The 24,774-nt window shown below is 41.9% G+C and overlaps 1 protein-coding gene across 1 annotated transcript; it reads left to right on the plus strand.

Annotated features, from left to right (window-relative positions):
• Positions 1-10,780: 10,780 nt before the first annotated feature.
• Positions 10,781-11,982, plus strand: LOC123320259 (unconventional myosin-Va-like). Its single transcript, XM_044907524.1, has 2 exons — positions 10,781-11,100; positions 11,155-11,982. Exons 1-2 carry the CDS (start codon positions 10,823-10,825, stop codon positions 11,945-11,947), a joined length of 1,071 nt encoding a protein of 356 aa, XP_044763459.1. The 5' UTR covers positions 10,781-10,822; the 3' UTR covers positions 11,948-11,982.
• Positions 11,983-24,774: the final 12,792 nt, after the last annotated feature.

Raw genomic sequence — 24,774 nt, forward strand, 5'->3', positions numbered from 1 at the left:
TGTGAAATCGACTCTTCGAGAAAGTAACGCTGCATTCGCGGTAAACGCAACTGAAATTGATACACGCCAAAGTTCGAGAAGTCGTCGATGAAATTGATCTTAATACGGCCCATGAGTATCAATACTCAATGATACAACCCTACTAAAAGTTATTCCCAAAAGTTGATCGGAATGGTCAACATTAATATGATGCCAGCACAGTCTAGCTTGACCAATAATTCTACGCAGGGTGGTCGATAAGTAATGATTAATTAAATGGGGAAAAATTGATAAATCACCCTGTATATTGATTATAAACAACGACAGACCCATAAAATATAGCTTGTTATGAAGCACTTTGGTGTCCACATCTACTTTTACTGTATACGCACCCAACAACGCGAATCTACTACTAGAAGAGACAGGGACGTATTTAGGATCCTTCAGAACAATACGAACCAAATCCAAGTCCATAACGCGAACTCACTAGCACCTTTCAGAGACCCCCTATAAAACCCTCCCTAACCCTCTCTACGTCCGATTCTTCCTACGTACCCTTGGGTCCAGTTGACCGAATGTCAGCGGCACCGTGAGCGATCGTTTCTTCGCCCTCGGAGATAACGCCCTGGGGAAGACCCCGTACGGTCGCATCCTCGGCCCCCCTGGGACTCGGGGTCGATCGGGGGCCATATGGTCGCGTTTAAAAATATGCCGACTAGTCGGACATGTGGTGTAAACAAGGGAATATCGGTTTTCGATGGGCGATGACTAAGTGGCGTCCGGATTCATCCGGGTTCGAGCTGATCGAGCGAAACTCCAGATATACGGATTGAAATATCAGTCGGAAGAATCTGAAGAAGATATAAAATCAACGATCTGCATCTCTCGACAGAAATACCATTTCTTCAAGAAAAAAATAGATGCTGGCCATGGTTTCGGCCTCGTTTGACCTCGTCGGAGAATCACAACTGAAACCCCTTTGTTCGATTTCAGTAGACGGTATGGTGTTGGAATACACCCTAGCGCCATCTGATAGGAAACGGACGAGGTCTGACGAAATTCACTTTCCTAACTCGCAGAGTGAAGATGGTAGCATTTTACGATGATCGAGCAGGGCGAGAGGATGCTGGAAACGTTCGGATTCGTGGCAGATTGCATATCAACGTATGTTCTGTATCTGAATTGATTTAGTTTAGTTTATTCATCTGTCAGATGATGCGCCTTTCGAAAGATTTCGATTTCTGATGCCAGTAATCCGAACGTTTCCCCCGCCCTCTCTTCCTGACGTTGGAAGTTGACATCGACTGTCAAAATCCTGTAATTTTCTGTGATCATATCCGTCAGTCGTCCACTAACATTTTCTGACATTTCCGGGGTATAAAAAGAGCACTAGGGAGCAATTTCGAACTCGGGATACACATTTCTGCCCGACTTTCTTCCAAAAAGTGCGAAATTCTTCTGGTCCTCCGAACCAGATGGCAATATCGCAGTTTCTTCCTAGCCCTCCGGGATCCCCCGTTCCGCGCCTAATTATATGTATATTTGTATTGTTCTCGACGTCCGTCCGACGCCCGCCCCGAGGGGCGTCTTCCCCGCGCGTTCGTCGTTTGTTTTTTCCGCCCCGCGGCCCGGCTAACTCGATTACGGGTACGAAAGTCACGGTGCCTGATCGAATTTGGGCGAATTAGCGGCGGAATCACGAACGCGAAATCGCCGCTTTATTAGTCTCGCATCGGACGAGGGGGAGACCCGTCTTTATTAGCATTTTCGGCGACGATGCGGAAGTCGCCCTGTACATGTAGCAGTGGAAGACTCACCCACTATGAAATCAAGGACGGTGATCCGACCCGAAGGACCAAATGTAGAATCAGGGAAGTCGATCCGGCTCGAAGGACCAAATACAGAATAAGGGTATTCCAGGAATCCGATCGGCGAAGGGCGGATAATACGGAAAAAAGGACCTCCTACAGTACTCCCATCGCACCTCACTTCATTTACAACCCGCAAATGATGAATCCGAAATAACAGGGCACATCTCGGCGATTTGCGGCGAACCGCAGCGATCCGGAGATGCGCGCTACACACACACACACACACGAACCAGTCTATAATCACGTTATACGAATATATTTCTATGTTCGTACCGCGTAATACGTACCGTGAGCGCCCGTTCCCGTAACTAATTTTCTTTGAAATTCAATTTCGCCGATATAAAACACGATTTATCGGAAATTGTAGCCGGCGCGGCGGCGTCCGTTGATATTTTATAGTTGTAATAAATTACGGGGTTCAGTAATGGCGTTAGAATTATTATGTGTACCGGTGTGATTCGGAATTCAATCGGCAGGTTAATGTGGGCTTTCGGCGGTCGGCTTGATCCTTCGCGAGGCGTATGCGTTTCATATCTTAAAAGAACAATCAGAATACGGAAAAACTCCGATCGATTCAGAGAACTGATTGATGTAGTCCAAAACTCACCCTGTAGGTACTATAGAAGGACCAAATATAGAATCAGGGACGTTAATCCAGCTCGAAGGACCAAATGTAGAATCAGGGACGTTGATCCGCCTCGAAGGACCAAATATAGAATCAAGGAAGTTGATCCGGCTCGAAGGACCAAATAATATAGAATACGGGATGCCGATCCCAGGGTAGAATTTCATACTAAATTAACGTTTTTCTTCTTTGAAATCGGTACTGAATCGTTGTAAGGGTTGGCGCACCCGAACTGAACATTGTTTCAGTGGCGTCATATCCGCGCCCCCACAATAACCCCCGTAATCATTTAAAATCCGATCCCCCGTCGATAATTCCTCATCGTCCATCCAGCAGAGGCCGTATATACAAGTCCCCCGACTCCAGATATTTCCTCCAGATACATAAATTACCATCAATCAAAGAATGGCCCGGCGGATAGGAGCCCCCAAAGTGGGGTGCTGTTCGCCCAGGCGCGAACAATACCTTAATCTGAATCTGGCGCAGATCTGGATGATATAAATCAAAATGGGACACCGTGTATACCGACTTCAATCGACTGTTAACGCAGATGTTATGACGATAAGAGTGTGCAGTTAAGGGTCGCGCGGAGTCAAGGGAGACTGCAGGGTTACAGCAAGGAGAAACGTTCAATTCCTCATTTTTATGGAAGCAGCATAGAAATCAACGCCAATACGAGCTGGTCGAAGGGTACAAAGCATTTTCAGTAAGGGTTGAATAGAATGAAACAAGAAAAATCGACTCTCATAAGAAAAAGTCTATCAGGATCAAATCGCACGATCTTGGTGGCCAAGTCCAATAATCTGGATGTAATATTCCAGTTTCATTCTTCCAAAGCTGAGAGCGCCTGGATCTGGACGGTCCCCTTCATCCCAAAAAAAGGTTTTCGCGCGACCTATTTTCACCTGTCCGTCAACAGGGTTCGACCCAATGTTCCAAGGAACGTGTCGGTGTCTCCCGAACGAGGGGGTGGTTTTGGGGGGACCGTCGGGGGGAAGCCCAGGGCCGGTATTGTTGATAGCTATCCCCGGTTGCCAGGGAAACGCAGATTAACGGGCCGCGCGCCCGATGTCTATTATGTACAGTCCGGGCAAAAACGAGGATTCAATCATAGTACAGTCAGGGCGCGGGACCGGAGCCCCGTGGTCCGTTCACGACCGCTTCCAGCGCGTGCTCGGCACTCTCAAATTTCGATCAGTGAATCTATGACGAATCTTCAGATATGTAAAGGTGAAAAAACATTGAGGGGTTCTCTGCAGTGCTGAGAATGTAATGTCCATTTTTTAAATAATGCTGCAGTTCATCATTTCATTATTTCTATACTTTTATTATTTCCAAAGTCTTCTTTTTTTCCAATTTTGCTCATTTATTTTTATATTATGTTCAGTATTCCTAATTAAGTTCATTATTTCCGAAGATGTTCATCAGTTTCTATTAATGTTCATTATTTTTATTAATGAATTCCAACAATGATGAAAATGTTTTTTATTTATATGATGTGGATCATTTCCAACAATGTTCATTTTTCCCAATACTGCTCTCATTTCCAATAGTGTTCATTATTTTCAAAAAGTTCATTACTTCCACTAATGTTTATTATTTCCAGAGCTGTTCATGATTTTCAATGATGATGTGTCTCATTATCATCAATGAGTGTATGTTTTCATCCATGTAGATTTTGAAAAAAACGAATTGAAATATCTTTATATTATAGGGATATGTAGAAAAAGTCTGGGCTATATCTTCGAGTATCTGTTGTGAACGGATCACCATGGGCGCTAGTGCGGGGATCCTCCGCTAGGTGGCCAGCGAGATAGAGCCGTCATGGGGATGCAGGTGGAGGGAGGAACCCCATGAATATAGATTAGCTGTTTTGCCGCTGCAACCGCTTCTGCTGAGGACTTGGGACGTGGAGACAGGTCCCGTAGAATATCTAGCGACCCGACTGTACCATTCTGATGTCGGCGAAGATGTCGCGAGTATTAAAAAAAAAAAAAATCCGCGAAAATGCGGTTCTATTACTCGATGAAGAAGGGAACCTACTGCTGCTCAGGCACTACTACATAGACGTAGCTACTTGTCGTTTATGATTGATGAATACTATTTTTGAGCCTTTTTAAACAGCAATTTCCAAGTTTCTACTGGTGTGAAACTTATTCAATACTGCCTTTTGTATCAAAACTGGATTTATGGACATAAGAAGAGTAATGAGTTTGAATTAAATTTGTTAAACCATAAAATGATCATTACGTAGAATACTATTGGTAATAATAAGCATTATTGAATCATTATTTCCATTATTTTTTATAATTTTTATTGCTTCAAATAATGTTCATTATTTTTTAGATGTTCATTATTAGCAATATAGTTCTTTCTTTCCATGAATTTAATTATTTCTAACAATATTCATATACTCAATTGTGTTTTTCATTTTCAACAATGCTCAGTATTTCCAGTAACGTTCATTATTTTCAATAATATTTATTATTTTCGATTTAGTTGATTATTGCCAAGAAAGTTTCTAGAATGATCATTTTTTTCAAGAATATTCATTTTGTCCAAGAATGTTTATTTTCTTCAAGAATGTTCATTTTATCCAAGAATGTTCATTATTTCCAAGAATGTTCATTATTTCCAAGAATGTTCATTTTATCCGAGAATGATCATTATTTCCAAGAATGTTCATTTTGTTCAAGAATGTTCGTTATTTCCAAGAATGTTCATTATTTCCGAGAATGTTCATTTTCTCCAACAATTTTCATATATGTATATTTTCTAGAATGATCATTTTTTTCAAGAATATTCATTTTGTCCGAGAATGTTCATTTTCTTCGTGAATGTTCATTTTATCCAAGAATGTTCATTATTTCCTGTCTTTAAAGAATGTTCATTTTTTGTGAGAGAGATCATTATTTCCCATCATTATGTGAAATTCGCATCATTTTTTCAGTGCTCGATTCGAAATATCCATTTCCTGTAATGATGATCCTGAAAATAGACCCACTGCATCCAACCAAAAACGGGGGCCCCGTTTTATAACCTAATTAAAACGAATTTATTCGAATTGAAGGCGGCGATGAGAGCGACCAGGTCATTAAATCGGAATGAATATCCCGCGCCCTGACAGGGGACAACGTTACCGGCTTAAAACGTTGTCGCCCCGTACACCACCTGACAACGTTTCCGGATTCCGGATACGATCCCCAGGAATCCCGGACGCTTCCGGACCCGTCCTCGGCCGTTTTATGCATATACGAGAGGTCGGGGTCGATCCGGGTTTCTATTTACTTCGTCCAGGGCAAAAAATTCACATCCTCCAGAAACTGGCTACAACTACGTCGATGTTCAGATGAAAATTCACGTTCTAGTGTTCCTTCGACGGAATCGAATAGTGGTTGACGTGTACGATTGTGACTCCTGAGTATGTCTGAGACAATAACGCCCTCTATGATCGAATAGCGTAAAAAACTTCATATTACCTGAATTTGGCAAGATACATTTATCAGGTGGAAATTCCAGTGAGCCTTCCAATATTTTTCGTGCCAGATTCACCATCTCCACCGATTAATCAAAACGCTGACGCGTTTTAGTCGGGACACTCTGTATGGTCACGTTGAAGCCGTTCGACGTCGCGCACGTGCCTTCGGCGTCAACAGAGGCGTCTTTCAGCGTTCCCCGGAGACCAGGAACGGCGTCGCCTTTCCCGATAGGACCCGACGACAATGCAGTAATTGGAGAAACCTTCTAAATATTTAAATAGTCGAACCGGAGATCTGAATATTTGCGAAACCCTATATGATGCGTCGCCGATGTCACACAAAGACGCGTTTACGCTCCGACGAATATCGTGTTCGGTTTTCAATGCATGCAGTTGTATACAGGGTGGCACAAGGGGGTTCGTATTGTTTTTTGGCTTCCCTATTACCATCGATTAGGCCATGAGATACGGTGGCGATTCAGGGTGGTGAGTTTTCGATTGACATCTCGAGAAATGTTTGTTGAGCATGTTCTACTCTTCTGCTACCTACAAACGTCTTCTCGCCATGACTGATACAACGATATTGCTTCAAATTTTTCAATTATTGTCAACTCAAATCGAACTTGTGCGTTCAAACGAGAAGAAAACAGGTTTAGCAACATGGTTTTTTATGCTACATTCGATTTCAGGACTCAACACAAAATATCCCAGTTTTTCCTGAAAGAACACATGTAAAACAGATGCTCAGCAAAGTGAAATTTATGCGTGATTCCTATCGATTGTTGAGCAGTGTATTTCGAATATTCTGGGGACACTTCTATTTGGAATTTGTAACTGAAAGTGTTTCTTTCGTCCTCAAGAATCTACTGTTGAAATATTTGTACGAGTCAAAGACAAAAACTGTATTACTTGTGTGTTATTACTTTTTTCTGTAACTAATGAACCAAAAAAAGCATGCTATCGTCCTATACGAAGAAGCTGACACAGGATAGCAAATCTGTAATGTTTCGAAGCGATTCCCTGGAGATCGGGGATTAACAAACATCTCCCGCTGGAGCAGTACTTGTAAATATGAAGAGTAATTTCCACCACATGTTCATAGTAGCGCACCCCATACCAAACCGATAACAATAGAAGTTAGAACGATATTCTTCTATACTCGTATATCCGATGGGATGAATAAAAAGAAAGACGATGGAATAACGGTGATATGATGGCACAATAAACATTGTCCCCTGTCGTGAGGGTGATTTTTCCGAAAGGGGCGCTTTATTTCTGAGGTATAATAAAAAAGCTATTTGTCGCGCGGCAAACATTAAACGTAATGATGATGACAATTCGGCCAGTGGCATTTTTACGGACTTGAATGATTGCGATCTTTCCCCGTATATACGGAGTGCCACAAAAATTTTATTCCCATTTTTTATTCCTGTCGAGTCAGTGGCTCGAATGCGTTTTGTTCAATGAAAATTGCAAACTTGGCCAGGTTTGCTCTCCACGATCCCTGCCTGTATCTTCGACGTCCCCTAGCTCTTCGGACGCCCTGCGTCGGTTCGGAGGTCACGTGCACGAGCTTTGTGCACGCGTCGCATTGCCCGCGTCCGCGCTTGCAGAGAGGAAATGTCAAACATGATCGGTTGTCGGGAATTAGGCGATTCGATGTGGGTAGAACTCTTCTTTATATGATGATAATCATGTAATGGTGTTATTATGTGAAGAACGTGGGATTCCCGGGAGTGTATCGGGTATATGATAGCAGGGGGGAAGTTTTGAAATGAACTTTTTCCAATGATTAGGCAATGGTTTATCCGAATGAAGAACACGTATAGTTTTTCAAGTAGCGCTGTATTGGAAACCTATTTCCAAATGACACTATTTACTTGGCAAAAACTTTGGATCCCAAATGGTACGAATTTCAAAATGTTTGGACAGAAACTATTCTTGACCCAAGATAATAAGCACAGAAAGAAGTTATTGACTTGTAGGAAAAATTATCATTCGGACGTCGAAAGATGAAATCAACGGAAAACTCCCCCCCGTGAAATGTCATTTCCAAATGACAACCCAACATAAATTTGGAATTTCCATTTCAAATGACACTGAGGTTTTGAAAGATATAAATTTCAAATAGCATCCAAGTGTTCCTTGAGGAAAAATTGTCATTTCCAAATGACAACCCAACATAAGTTTGGAATTTCCATTCCAAATGACACTGAGTTTTTGAAAGATTTAAATTTCTAATAGCATCCAAGTGTTCGTTGAGGAAAAATTGTCATTTCCAAATGACAACCCAACATAAGTTTGGAATTTCCATTTCAAATGACACTGAGGTTTTGAAAGATATAAATTTCAAATAGCATCCAAGTGTTCGTTGAGGAAAAATTGTCATTTCCAAATGACAACCCAAAATAAGTTCGGAATTTCCTTTCCAAATGACACTGAGTTTTTGAAAGATTTGAATTTCAAATAGCATCCAAGTGTTCCTTGAGGAAAAATTGTCATTTCCAAATGACAACCCAAAATAAGTTTGGAATTTCCTTTCCAAATGACACTGAGTTTTTGAAAGATTTTAATTTCAAATAGGACCCAAGTGTTCCTTGAGGAAAAATTGTCATTTCCAAATGACAACCCAAAATAAGTTCGGAATTTCCTTTCCAAATGACACTGAGTTTTTGAAAGATTTGAATTTCAAATAGCATCCAAGTGTTCCTTGAGGAAAAATTGTCATTTCCAAATGACAACCCAAAATAAGTTTGGAATTTCCTTTCCAAATGACACTGAGTTTTTGAAAGATTTAAATTTCAAATAGGACCCAAGTGTTCGTTGAGGAAAAATTGTCATTTCCAAATGACAACCCAAAATAAGTTCGGAATTTCCTTTCCAAATGACACTGAGTTTTTGAAAGATTTGAATTTCAAATAGCATCCAAGTGTTCGTTGAGGAAAAATTGTCATTTCCAAATGACAACCCAAAATAAGTTTGGAATTTCCTTTCCAAATGACACTGAGTTTTTGAGAGATTCAAATTTCAAATACAATCCAAGTGTACTTTGAGGAAAAATTGTCATTTCCAAATGACAATCCAACATGACATTGGCTGAAAACCAAATCCAAATGACATTGAGACATTTTTGACCCGAAATTGATTCGATAGCTCGAAGGAAAAGCTTCTGATTTCGAACAGAATCATCGAAAACTATTTATTTGAAAAGCTACACATGAATCCTTACAATTGTCATTTCCAAATGACATGGAATTATCGGAAAATTATTCCAAATTACACCACGAGAGGAAGAGATGTAGCTGCTGTCTTTCAACTTGGAAATTTTTGGCAAATTTTACGATGAAGCATCGGCTTTCTTCCTGTAATTTTTCCGACCCCACCGCCTTTCCCCGACGGACGTCGCGACGTCGCCCGCAACTGGCGGAACTAACGCGGGTAATCTAGTGGGCCGCGTGCACGTCAATCAGCCTCCGATCGCAGCGCTATCTCTGCCGCTGACACGTTTTCGGCGCCCTATCTTGCAGGCCCAGACGTCCTGCTGCATCGAATGTCGGTGTCAGGCCGATAAGCCTCGTATCCGCTTCGGGGGCCCCACACCACCAAGCGGAAGAAAATTCGTGCGATTTTACACGCCGCTCCGTTCGACGAGTGTCTTTCTCGGAGTTTCCAGCGTAGAGTTTAGCTGGAAATCGACACGCTGTGAGAGAAAGAATTTTTTCAGTTGAAAAAACGATCGAAAACCTTCCAATCAACCCATCAAAAACATCACCATACAATGCTCCCACCCTTTGGACGTCCCGACGTCTGTCCCTCGCAGACGCAGCCCACTTCGACGTCCTGGCCGATCGTGAGATAGGCCCTTTGTTGTCTCGTAATCTCCTGCACACGCCGCCGTGGACCCCTCCGGTTTGCGTTCGACGTCCCTATCTGCGATATACTTCTGGTGCGTCACCAGAGAACGGATAGGACGAGATGTTTTGGACGAAGTCGGCTGGCTGGAGACCTGCGAGTGGTGATAAGGATGGTCGTTTGAGATTCTTATCTGGGTTGGCTTTGAGAGCCGTCTGGGGAGTTCTGGTGAAGAGCTTCTGAATTTACGTGAGGTTGCAGCAACAGAATGGATCGTCAGATCAATTGAGGTGCTAGATATTCCTGCTCAAGAATAATTATCTCTTGAAGATGTGGCAGGATCAATCCATGTTCCTTGTTGTCTTTGTAGTTCTGGAATTCATACAGGGAGTTAAGGTCCTAATGACATCTGGCAATGTCTTTTCCGAGGTGTTGATCATCATCATCAGTGATGATTATCCTTTAGATGATGAGTTAAGTACCAAATCCAGTGCACTAGATATTGAAAGCTGTTTTTCCATAAGTTAAGTCCTATTTTGATTCTTGTCATCCTTGACTTGGTCTTAACTGAGCCTGTAGATAAAGTATGAGAGTCACATCACCCTTAGTTGATGTGGGAAGCTGGGTTTCTGGTAGGATTGGAGGTCTCTTCCTCAATGTACAGGTCTTCAAGATTGTTGTGTCTCCAACGAAATACAGCTCCTTCATAGAAGATTAAATGAAAGACCGTTTCTCCCCCATGACTTCTCCCATGAAGAAATCATGGACTAACAAAGAAGGTGTGAGAACCTTGCCCAGAAAGCTGATCTACCCTCACCCTGAGCAACTACGTTTGCCAGGAAAGAGCGTATCCTAGCCCTGTTCTTATTCTCCCCAGATCATAGAGCCGTAGGCCACCATCAAGTTAAAGCAATTTGTCACTTACAAAAGAATTACACGTTGCTCTATGGCACATAGACAACTTGACAATATCCTGTCATTTCCGAAGTATAACCCTACAAAAACCATACCACGAGAATGGCTTCGGTTTACTACCTTCTCGACGATGCCAAGGACATCGCCGACTACATAATTTGGAGCACGGAGGCCAAGTTCGAGCTCGACAAGAAGAGGTACTTCGCCGCCCTCATTATACAGAGGACCTTCCGAGGATTCGCGGTGAGATGCGAGTACAAGAAGATGATCAGAGCGGCCACCACCATCCAGAAGTACGTCAGAGGCCACCTGTTAAGGTTGCACCTACATGAGATAGCCGCGAAGGCTTTCCGGCGGAAATGCATGTCTACCTTCAACAGGTAAGTCTCGTACTACCTTGCGATCTTCCAACCATCACAGAATCTTCTCGATAGGTTGGCGACCAGGATCCAGGCGGCCTGGAGAGGGTACTGGGTGCGCAAGAACTTCAACATAGAGACCATAATAGCGGAAAGGAAGGAGGAACTGGAGACTCAGGAAGCCATAGCTGAACTGTTCGGCAAGATCTTCAAACCTACTGCCGACATATCCGATCTATCGTTGCAGATCGGGGACATGGAGGAAGAGGAACAGATCGCCTACAAGATAGCGAAGAAGTCCCCCGAGATACTCCGGGTCCTGTTCGATAAACACCATCTGTTGAGGACGCGACAGATCGAGGGCGTGCTCTCCGTGCACGGCTCGAAACAGCTGTCTCTCCTCGAGACGTTCCTGAAGCGGTTGGAATGCAAGGAGTACATGAGAAAGGTTAGAAAACTGTATAAGGAGGTTAACACCCCAGCATTCGAGTACATGTTCAAAGACGCGCAGGCGAGGAAGATCGAGGATATGATGAGGGAGAAGAACCACAGGGAAGGCGTCGAGAAGGCGGAGAGCATCAACAAGAAGATGCCCAGAAGTATTCACGATAAACCCTTCCTGGTCACCAAGAAGATCGACCAGGAACCATACGAGAAGAGGATGTTATCCGACGAGGAGTACAAGGGTCTTCCTCTGCCGGTTTTCAGGGAAAGAGAGGCTGGGGAAGGCGTCCCTCGCTTCAGGCTGGACGTGCATCACGTGACCCCTAATCCGAAGGACGAACCTCCCTATTTCATCGACCATTGGAAGAAGGTCTGCTGCAATCATAACTTCATATACGATTTTATGGGCGATAAGAAAGGATGAGGATTGTTTATTATTATTATAAAGTTTAGAATTTCCGCATTTTCTTCTTGAACTAGCAAAGTTTTAGGGGAGATTCATGCTAAAAAGGTGTGTGGAACATTACTTTTCATTGCCATTCGAATTTTGTCCTTATTCAGTGAAACCACAGATAATTCTGTAATATTTTGACATTGTCATACGTCATTTTTGACGTTTGAGGTTATGTTCGATCCGTTTAACTTACGAACATCGCACAGCGTTCCTAGGAGCTCAGAAATTGGCGTTTTTCGTTCGTGACTCACTGGCGGTGATGGCCCAGTCGAACACCGGCCCCGGATGAGTAATATACGGGGCGAAAAGTAGGAATTCCGATTCCGCGTGAATGCGGCATTAGGCCCCTCTCTTTCCCCGATATCAATCTGGCATTCTTTCGTATCCAGAGCGGGGTCCTGGAGGCGAGATCGACGAACGTGCCCAACCGTTCGGCAAGAAAGGGACCCGGGGGTAAGCCAGACCGCATCAAACGCTTATAAATCAAGCAAGTGCACACACGGTATCGCCCGTACTGCGGGAGGGTGGGTTGCGGAATTTTCGAGGCACATTAGTCAAGTAAATGTGTACTTATGAAGCGATACACTAGGGTGAATTAGGAGTCGCCGACCGCGTTTACGGGCGCTCTCGTCCGACGTTTCGTCCATGACAGGAACATCTTCAGGAGATCCTAGATCGCATTCTTCTTATCTGATGAACTGAGGGTTCTTTGAATTCTTGGTTTCTCACATTCAAGAAGTGCGGTGGTTTCTCGGTTAGGTTTTAGTGACGCAACAGGGCAGGCATGTCTAGTTCAACAGATTTATGGACTCTCGAAGGTTTTATTATATAATATATATATATATATATATATATATAATATATGTTACTGTTAAGCTATGTGGTTGAGTTATATATTTTCTATACTATCAGAGAAATAAATTGACTCACCAGTGATATCAGTGGAACCAACGATCTTGGAGATGATCTGGACTCAGACACTGAATACACTGAATTTGAACGAATTTCCGCTCTATAACACATACACTTATGGAACTTACAAAAAACTTCGGAAGTTTCATAGACACACAGTCCTTCATTCTGTCACAGATCAGGCCATCGATACTGCTTTCTAAACAGAGCTGAGACCTCCAAAACCACCCTCTTCAGTCTGTTCATAAACGACTACGCCAAAGCTTATGCACATACTCCCATTGTCTTCCACCGTATCGCTATCGTCATCAGGTGGAGCAGCCCTGTTCGATTTCACGTTCATGACCACTGTTTCCAATTATTCATACAATAGAGACACCCCCGCGGGGCCTTTGTCGTTCTTTGGGGGTTTCGCTTGGGTCTCCGGGCCATTTCCGAGATAATGAACGAGGTCGCTATGCAAACGAAAAACAGAGTCCGTGGATTTTTTCAATCGGAAAAAACCCTTTTGGTGCCGGCCCTTACCAGAGAAAACTGAGTGTGGGATTTGAACAAACGTGGAACTTATTGTTGAGAGGATAATTCGATTAGGTCTCTAGCGTGGAAAAAAGTCTGGAAAACGATTGAAGAACTGGTTTAACAGCTCTTTGTGCATGTTGGCAACGAAATATTGCACTCATTGGGTTATTTGAGAACATTCTTGCTCTTTTTCCAAAATTATTCATCCATTTCTAAGGTAAGCTAGACCAATAAAGAAGCAAGATATCTTCTGCAATTTTTTGATTTCATGAACAGCTGGTCATACTACATAAGCAGGTCATAGCGGGCTCGATATTGATCAGTAGATGTATGTTTCAGTGTATATAAATTTCTGTATATATCATGTAAATAGTGCCAGATGAAATGTGAAGAGAATTTAATTGAATTAAATGATCAATTTACGAGAAACTTCAAGGCGTTTATGTTTGTCTTTCCTGGGCTTCCATTTATACCGGATAAACCTCCCGGGGTAGATGAGATTTAGAAGTTGAAAGTTGTCGCAAAGTATTCAAACTTGATCGAACATTCACAAAGAATAATTTCACTCAATGTATGTCACCTCATTATTTCCAATGGACAAAAAGGGCCTCACTTCACACGATCTAAACAATTTCTCGCCTATACCTGTCTAGCAACCAATATTTTGGCACTTTTCACTTCTCGCGCGAAACGAGCAGTCTCAAAAATGCGTGTGGTCCTTCGCCACAAAAAGCGGGCTTTTCTTCGAGCTTCTTGCCGCCCGAACGATTCCCAATCCGTCCCTAAGCCGATCCCGTCCTGGATGACAGCGGAGGATTAGACGGACCGCGAGCCGACCGGATCTACATGCCGTACACTCCTCACCACCTGTCCCTCTGTTTTCGGGATTAGGCCTCGTATCATGGCCTGTTTTGACGCTTAAGCTTTCTCCCGGTCCCCTTTGTTGGGTGTCGGGGGTAGTCAGGGTACCGTGAAATGGATACTTTTATGCCGCGTATATATAGGTGAATGAAGGGCGGTTTTTTCGGGGGTGAAATAATTACATTTCGCGACAATGAGGTATGAGAACGCTCGTCAAATTCGATCAGACGCGATGAGGCGTGAATATTGACTGCTGCGGACGCTCGTTCTTTTGTCTACTTCCTTTTATGTACGACGCTTAATTTGAGGGTAGCAGAGGCGAATTTGAATACAATTACAAGCAATCGTGTACTCATTTTGTGGCCACTCTTGCTAATTGGATGATATTCCATTAGAATATGGGATGAAACGAATGTTAAAAAAACAATAAAAATAAACGTAGATGGAAATGTGATACATATTCTGAAAGAGCAACTCTTCTAGTTATAAATCTGAGAATTTTATGGAGCTCGATGCAGCCGTTCGGTCTTGACGATTATTTAAATGATTCAATCTTTTTATAAATAGGTTTGTTCGTGGAGTGGTTTGCAACCGTTGTGAACTGCACAGAGCAAGCGAAAATCCATTTGCGCTTGCTCTGTACAGTTCACAACCGTTGTGAACCACTCTACGAACAAGCCTAATTTTTCGATAGTCAAATTAAGAGTAGATTTTCTCTCAATAAAACTAACCGTAGATGGAAGTGTGATATATATTCTGAAAGATCAACTCTTCTAGTTGAAAATCTGAAAATTTTATCGAGCTCGATGAAGCCCTTCGGTCTTGACGATTATTTGCCAGGCACGTTGAAGAGCGAGATACACGCGCATGCGAATTCTTCCCGCGCAAGTTGAAGCGCGAGACACACGCGCATGCGAATTCTAACCGCGCATGCTAATTCTAGGGAAGACTATAAGATTCATTCCATTCGAGCCATTTTCATGTGCTCAAAAAGGAAAAAATCTACGCTTTTTTCCCAATCTACTCTGAGACCGTTTAACATTATGACAGATTGCTAGTAGGCCAATTTCCCTTCCCGTTTCGGCCATAATCGGATAGCACGTGAAACGCATGTATTTTTAACGACTACGCGTATTTATAGAGCAATTAAAATAATCCGCGGATCCGTATGGGCCTTCCGCAACGCCATCTAAATCAGACGGGCACTCTTCGCCTATTAATTCGGGATTAAAAGGGTAAAAACGGCAGTTCGGACTCCAGCATGAATTGGGTGATAATTTATAGGGGGAGTAGGTTGAGGTTACACTGACAGCCGTACACAGAAAGTAAAAAAAGTGCCAGGAGATTTACCTTGTGGTGATATTAATCAAACATAATAAGTTCATAAATACTGTGACCAAAAACGGTTTTCTACGTGCCCAACTGATATAAAAAACCCCGCTCTATGACCGATGTTAACTGACGTTAACCACAATCTGACATCGATTGTCAAATCCATGTTATTTTCTCTGGTCATCGATAATTCTGCGAGGAAGTGAATAAATTCCAGAAATGTTTGTGAACTGTAGACGTTATCCCACCACCCCTCGTATCTATAGGCCCCACGCAGCATCCCCAAGGATCACGACGTCAGGTATACCTCGTACCTATATAGGACAGATAAAAGTACAATGTTTTGATTCCCGCAATTGAGGGAGGTCGGCCGAGCGTGTAACGCGACCATTGTGCTGTTCATTTTAATCTGGTTTACGAAGGTGCGATATGCGGGAATAATCCGGGTCTGACAAAACACAAAACACCACCTCGTTTCGAGTTACGACCATCGACGATACCATCTGAAATATACCCACGGTCGTCGTCCATCGGAAGAACAGATGTTGATGGGAAGATAGAGAGGTGACGGACGAGCTTCGAAAAATGCGATTTTGCTGTTGCTCATTCTGCCACATGCAATTCGTATTGAAGGGGATGGAAGAAGAGGAAGATTCCCCCAAAAAAGGATCATACTTATTTTGAGTTGAGTTGGGAAAAACCTTGTACAACTCTTTTAGAGTTCAATGAGTAACTGTTGTCGAAAAGGTATCATCATCCAGCGCAAATAACTCGGATGACATTATAATCTAACATCCAATTACACGGTGGAATCTTGACGATTTCTTGAGACGATAACAGACGAAATTGTTCAGTTTTGTTAGGGAAGAATAAATTTTTCGACGACTCAATCAATTCTGATGCTTTACGACCAAGATGACCATATATACGGCCTGGAATTGAAAATACCCGTATACACGTTGCCTCGGTACCATTCGAGTACCGTCACGTGGTACCCGTGACAAAATTTCTAATCCAACCGGTTAACGGCGCGACGAATGAGAACGCCGACAGTCCTGAAACGAGGTACCAGGATAACGTGCCGGTAGGATGGTACCGTCCGGTACCCACCTACCCGGGCCTCCAATCCGGTGGCCGCGAGTACCCACGGTAGTTGACAACTCTCCCAACCCGAGGTACCATTCGGCGCGAAACTTTACCATAAATCCGTGTCCCTTCCTTCCCGATGGTAAGTTGGCTCCATTTTCACCAGGAGTTTGGTCGTTAGGATGACAGATGGAGGTAGTGGTTGCGGTACCACCATCTCGAATCACATTCCTGTTTCATCCCTGAATTAATTCTTGATGGTTGATGCCATCTTGAATGAATTCAAGTGGTTTTAGTACCATATGGAACCAGTGGTACTTTTGAACTATGCAATATTGCATGTTATAATTTTTTGTGGGTTCTCAATCTATAGTACCAGTGGTACTTCAAAATCTAAGCCTCAAGATTGATAAACTTATATAATTCATACCTATTGCCTTTGAGAAGTTTGAGTACCACCCGTCTGGATCTCTGGATGAGTGTTTTCGTTAACAATTATGAAAACCTCTCAAGGGAATGAGTGAATGAGGGTGCGTACTGATGGTGTCACAGGTAAAAAGAATGAATTCGTTGATTTTTTGATAATTTTTGGAAAACAGTGTTATAAGTACTCTTTAGATATTTAAAATTAATTCGGGTACTTCAAATACCACATGGAACCAATAGCACTTCCAGTGGTACTTTTGGATTAAGCATATTGCATAAATTCTTTTCATGCGAGTACAATCAATACTACAAGTGGTACTATTTCATATGTATCGTACTTGAAAGACTTTGGTACCACCATCTGGTTTAGTACTTTTGTTATGTTTTTAACAATCTTCTAAGGCGATTAGTGAATGAGCGTTGGTACTCATGGTGTTACAGGTACTATACCTTCACAGCAAGGAATTTTTGGTATTTCTTGGACATCTGACATTGTTGATACTTCTTGATGGAATCTCTATAGTACTGGTGGTACTTCCGAGTCTTGACACTGGAAGACATATATATGAAGGTATATGAAACAATTTTTACTGATCTAAGACAACTGCTGTACACTCCGCGAGATATTGAAGGACTCTTATTGAGTGGTCTTGAAAAGGTCACAGAAAGAAACTAGGAGGAATCAGCTGAATCAAATGTATTGTATATAGGCCCTGGAGGAAGACTGTACGTGAAGTTGTTCAAAAAGCAATGACCTCATCCTACCTATCCAACAACATGTTTATTAGAATTTATGAATTAAATATCCCCTGTATCCAAAGTACTCCATCAAACCTATTAGATTCGTCCACAAACCAGAACACACGCAAGAGATTACCGCCTGACCTTAACCTAGACCTCCTGATAACGCGAGCACACGCCAAAACATGATCAATCACGGCCTACTAGCTCGCGATTTCTAATTCGCTCTAAATGAATCAACGACAGACAAACCGTACCATTAATTACCGGTGCTACCAGTTGCAACGACTAAAATCCACGTCTGAATAATGGCCTCTAACACCGACGTTGGCACCACTGCCCACGCAATTAGATATATCAAGTTCCCCATGAATTATTGTTCGGAATGCTTTGTCGAGAAGACGTCCACCGGTTTTTTCAATCGATCGGAAGGTGGGAGTTCTGGTTCTTATCCAGCGATGTCCAATACTCCCAGCGAGCTGCGGTTGAAGTCCTTCAATTTTTTTTAAGCGTACAGTATTAGAAAATAATGAAAATTCAGCTTCAAGATCGATGATGATTTTCACGTGTGGATTCCTGTACGAGAAAACGTTAGATGTGCTGTTGATTCAGAGAGGGCGTAACTGTCTGAGAGATACTTGGGACACTTCGTCTCCATGCCCATAAGTTCCGCAGAGAATCAAAGCGTGAAACGACAAAAATCGCGGCTTTTTCAACCGAGCTTCTCGTCGACGATTCTCACGCGTACAGTTGTCCCGCTTCCAACACGCTCTTTCATCGTCCTCTATTCTCTCATTCTCATTCGTCACGCAGTCGACCAGTCATGCCGATTGAGAGATACCACGTATGGCTTCCGAGGTATCTGCTCCAAAAATCATCGCCGTTTAATTAAAAAGTACAATGGAAGTAGTCCTCGGGTCTCTCGGATGCTATAGGTGGCTCCGTCCTGAAAAGGCCGATTCGATGGAGGATAAATAGAAGTTGTATGACTACGAGAAAGATAACGTCTTTCTTGTCGAGCGGGACTCTCTGGTTCTTTCGCCTCTCGATTGTTGTCCACTTTCTATTGAAACTTCTTTGTTAGAACATCGACAATCTTACCATATCACGAGGAATGTATCGGTATTTTTCAACCTGATTTCTTACCGGAACAGAAGATCTCGAACAACTATCATTTCAACTCTAACCATCTGAAGATGTCTTTGCAATAGCGAAACAAGAGTGGTTTTTTTGTAAATCTTGTTGATGTTCGACATCATCTCTCTAAAGTCTTCAGTAAGTCTCGTTTGTGTGACTATTTTGGATATATTCATAGTTTTGGGCCGAGTTATTGACCTAATAACTCCCTAATAGCCTTAACGACACGTGGATAAACCGTCACTAAGCAACTCCAATGATTAGCCGAAGAATTACTGTTGGATCAACATCGAACACACTCGATTCACATGTTGGATCGAAGCCAAACTCTCGAAGCAGACAGCCACCCCTCAATCACGTCACATTCAATACCCCCCTATCTCCCCCGCGCATCTGGACCCCGAAGACTTAACAATCGCAGGAAATAGCTCCCATAAGGAGCCCACGACACATCCATCTCGGTCCAGATTCCGATTTTACGATAAGCGTCGACGGGGACCGCGCCCGTCCGCCTATCTGATGACGGATAAGACGGTCGAAACGTGCACTTGACGTGCGTCCGGGTAGGGTCGGCCCGCAAGACGCCGCTGGTCCGCTGTCGCGTCGCAGCGTGGATTCGGATGCAGTAGCCCGTCAGATTTGAATAATTCCGGATTATTTATGTGACATTGTGCGCGTGGAGATGAGACTTGAGGTTTTCGTCCTTTACGCCCACGTTTCGTCTAGATTGAGTTGTTGTATGCGACGATTTCTTTTTCCCGAGCGTTTTCTGTGTATGTGGGTTGATGAGAAGTTATACGTACACAATACTACACATTTATCATCGGCCGGATGAAATAAGAATGCTGTCTCACTGAAGAGGATCCACTAAACTATCTGCAATAATCCCTATAAAGTGGAAAGACATACCTATGTTGCTTGAACAGAGGTCTTGGAAACATAAAAGAATTAGGCCAGAAAAAACACGGATACGTGGAAGGAACGTTACATTATTATCGTTGAAATAACGTTAAAATTTTACGGAAATATAACGTTGCAATTCAGTTTCGAAATCGGAAAACAACCAACATGCGGACAAAATAATCAAGTTGTGGTTGGCAAACACGTAAATGTAACGTTTTATATATCACGTTGAATAAACGTTGAAGAAACACGGCAAAAACACGTTACTTATTGGTTGTTTAAGTAACGGGTTGTTGAATTGTTTTGAATGCTTCTTCTTGAATATCCGTTGTGGAGATACGATAAGGAAACGTTTTATAGTTGTAAGATTAACTGGTTGATAAATGGTTTCGTATTCAACCATTTTGTAACGTTTCCCACAAGTCATGTTAACCAAAAATCCTTCTTTCACCGAACATTTAATTGTTGAACATCGTGTTTCTTTCAGTTTTACGCCAAATGACCACGAGCTGCCACCGTTACATGCGTAATCGCGAATCGAAACACGACATTAATCGTGCTCATGTCAAACTCGAATTAACAGCCTTCCATCCTGAATAATTGAAGACAAGTGTAGCTGTCGTTTTTACCCCAGTCGTACGTCGGTCGTCGTGTCCTGTCAGTCTTCCATCAACGATCCAGATCGGCCGCAAACATGGAAACACGGCCCGGCCGGCAGTCACGCGAATCGCGGAAAAACTGCCGAGAAATTCGAAGAAAACGCAACTTCCGCTGCCGCTGTGCACGCGCCCGATCTGTCCCGGCCGCGGCTAATCGTCGGGCATGCCAACCTTTGACAACCCGCTATTATCGGAATTGCCCGTGTTTACGTGATCGTTGCCCTAGCTAAGGGTGCGACCGCACGCCGCAAGGGGCTACCCAGGAAATATTCAGAAACTGCAGTAGTGACAGTTGAATTAGTCGATATTTCGCAAAATTGCTATGCGTTTCAGCATTTCAACCCAAAATACACCGTGAATCTTCGAAAATATGCCATTTTAACCTTGGAGCTACCGCAATTTCGTTGGCGATACATATTGAATACCCTTTTCTTGATTTTTATTTCATTTTCGCTAGAAAACACCCATATCAAAGCTGATTTTTATCTCCAATATAGAATCATACATTATCAATGTTGATTTCATTTCGTAGAAGAGTTAACAGATTCAAATTAACCCATTTAACCTTCATTTCATCATCATTCATAAATGACATTTTATCTGGACGTTCAAACGTTCTTCTTCTTCGCCATTCTGACAAACACAGAACACTATAAGGAAACCCAATTCCCTTCAAAATAACACTTGTATGAAAGAAAACTCTTATTGAAGTTTTTCCTGTCGTCTTGGACGTGCTTTAGGATAGTTTTATGGCGCTACACCTTCACCGGGGTTATTATTTCGCACTTCGCGAACTATTTCAGAAATAACACGTTTCGGGAAAATTACCCTCCACCAGGGTATACTTACGAAGATTCGTGTATGATTGGTAAATGAGGGGCGGAAAAGAAATGACGGGTTATATAATTTTGATAGTTTCTCGTACTTTATGAACGTTGGACAGGTGGGTGAGTTCCAATCGAACTCTAAACGAACTTCGAAAGCTTCCAAATGAATGGATTCTCAGAAAAGGCTACCCGTAACGTCAGGAATTCCTCCGATGTTGTTCATTAACGCCTCGTAGGTACCCAAGACCCGTCGTCTTTGGCCCAAAACCTACAAGTCTGAGAAATGAAAACGCTACGTAGAGGTCCCCCAGGTCACGGGTTCTCCTATGTTTTACCAGTTCGCCTCCGTGTCGGACTCCGCGGGGAAGATGCTCGACGCTAGATACGGAACCCCATCAATCAAACATCAATCCGGGCATTATTGATGAGCTACTTGTCTCCCCCGAGACCGCTAGAAGACCCCGTCATTCACGATGAAAAATTGGTCGGAGGGGTTATTCCCTTCCGTTCCTTTTGTTCTTGTGGGATAACACTCGTTCGTTGTTTCCATTTCGAAAACGGCATAATCAGGGCGTTCGAGGAATTCGAAATTTTCGTCATGAACGAAAAGGTCCTGAATTTGACAGTTATAATATCAATGAACGGTAATTATTGTTTTTCAATACATCGATCAAATGAAGTTTTTATTGAATCCATGAATTCTATACTAAAACAATGAATTCGTATCTCACACCAATGAATGAGATGCATTAACACAATGAGCGAGGCTTTTAATATCAATGAATACGTTTTTCATGAACCAATTCATCAAACCAATGATACCTATACATTGAAACAATGAACGGTATTCACTATATAAATGAATCCATGAATTCTATACTAAAACAATGAATTCGTATCTCACACTAATGAATGAGATGCATTGAAACTATGAGCGAGGCTTCAATGTCTATCCATTAAACAATTCATCAAACCAATGATATCTATACATTGAAACAATGAACGGTATTCACTATATAAATACATCCATGAATTCTATACTAAAACAATGAATTCGTATCTCACACCAATGAATGAGATGCATTAACACAATGAGCGAGGCTTTTAATATCAATGAATACGTTTTTCATGAACCAATTCATCAAACCAATGATATCTATACATTGAAACAATGAACGGTATTCACTATATAAATGAATCCATGAATTCTATACTAAAACAATGAATTCGTATCTCACACTAATGAATGAGATGCATTGAAACTATGAGCGAGGCTTCAATGTCTATCCATTAAACAATTCATCAAACCAATGATATCTATACATTGAAACAATGAACGGTATTCACTATATAAATACATCCATGAATTCTATACTAAAACAATGAATTCGTATCTCACACCAATGAATGAGATGCATTAACACAATGAGCGAGGCTTTTAATATCAATGAATACGATTTTCATGAACCAATTCATTAAACCAATGATATCTATACATTGAAACAATGAACGGTATTCACTATAAAAATGAATCCATTGAATCCATGAATTCTATACTGAAACAATGAATTCGTATCTCACACCAATGAATGAAATGCATTGAAACAATGAGCGAGGCTTCAATGTCTATCCATTAACCAATTCATCAAACCAACGATATCTATACATTGAAACAATGAACGGTATTCACTTCATGAATGAACATGAAGCATGAACATAGGATATTCAATGAATTCGTTTTTCATAGCAATGAATGAGATGCATCAAAACAATGAGCGAGGCTTTAAATATCAATGAATACGTTGCTTCATGAACCAATTCATCGAAGCAATGATATCTAAGCATTTAAACAATGAACAGTATTCACTATATCAATGAACAGATAGCCTTATTATGATATTGCATTTAATGCATGAACTCTTTACCAAAACAATGAATAGTGTTCATGATATCAATGAACACAGTACTAAAACAATGGGCGAGGCTTTGAATATTAATGAATACGTTTATCCATGAACCAATTCATCAATCCAATGATATCTATACATTGTAACAATGAACGGTTCTCATTTCATCAATGATCATAAAGCATTATCATGAGAATCCATGAACTCTAAACCAAAACAATGAACATTTTTCTCAATATTAATGGATATTTAATGAATTGGTAGCTCACACCAATGAATTATATGCATTAAAACAATGAGCGAGGTTTTGAATATCAATGAATACGTTTTTCCATGAACCAATTCATCAAACCAATGATATCTATACATTGAAAAGATGAAAGGTTAAACAATATTAATGAACAAAAGGTTCAATGATGCATTGAAGCCATGAATGATGTTCATCATATCAATGCACACAGAATTTTTTGCTATATACTACGGATTGGTGAGTACATCAAAGTAATGTACTTTTCACATTGAAACAATGATCAGTGGGGCTTCATTCAATCAACAAACTCGTGTAGCAAGCTTTGAACGAAAGTCATTATCGAATGAGTTCATTCTAGTGATGAAACTTTTCAGTCGACAAAAATTGATGGATCCATTCATTAATGCAATGAACTTCATTCATGTAAAGGGATTTTTGGCCCATTTAATTAGGCAACCAACCTGACTCACTGAAATTGTTGAAATTAAACAAGTTATCCGTCCAGAAAAACTGTAACAGCTTCACATGGTCGCCCACGCCAAACCAGAGCTCCGAGAAGGACGCGACCGGTAATCTAATAACCACGAAAATATTCATAGCCTACTAATTACAGACCTGCCATCCAACCGTCTATTATAAAGAAGCAGAGGCGGTACCATCTCGTCCGTTGGAGCTGCCTGCATGGTATGGCCATTATTTTAAACGGCCGGTCAGAGGACGGAGATCTAGACTCACGGGCATAGAACATATGAAAATCGCTACCATGGACCATCGAGGTTGGAATCATGGTAGGATTCATGCACACCCATACTGAAATAACACTCGCTCTTTCATCAAGAGGAGTTCTCTTGGGGAAACTCTGTTTTCAACATGAAATGCCAGTTCCATGGCCACCACAATTGTAAGACATTACATCTATGCGTTTTAATTACTCTTGATTCTTCAGCGTCCCACTGGTCTTGGAGACTTGGCTTCAATTGAAGAAGTGTCAACTCTACGTTGTTGGTATGAAGTTAGAACCAAAATATAAGTCTTTCAACAGATTCTTTCTCCTTGGAATTGCCATTCTCGCCAGTTATCGTGCATATTCTGTCTCAGAGTTCCACACTATCAATTAATCTACCTCGTAAAGTTCGTTGGTTCTCGATCATCGCCAGAAAGGAGCGTCTCCACCTTTTTCAATCTTCTCAGCTTCCACACACTAACACAATCAAAGCACGGCTAGGAAACAGATGAA

Source organism: Coccinella septempunctata, chromosome 9, assembly GCF_907165205.1.
Source record: "Coccinella septempunctata chromosome 9, icCocSept1.1, whole genome shotgun sequence".
In the NCBI taxonomy this organism is placed as follows: Eukaryota; Metazoa; Arthropoda; class Insecta; order Coleoptera; family Coccinellidae; genus Coccinella; species Coccinella septempunctata.

Coding starts and splice junctions, on each gene's coding strand:
- LOC123320259 (XM_044907524.1), top strand. CDS start 10,823: ATGGCTTCGGTTTACTACCTTCTCGACGATGCCAAGGACATCGCCGAC. Junction 11,101..11,154: donor TGCATGTCTACCTTCAACAG/GTAAGTCTCGTA, acceptor TCTTCTCGATAG/GTTGGCGACCAGGATCCAGG.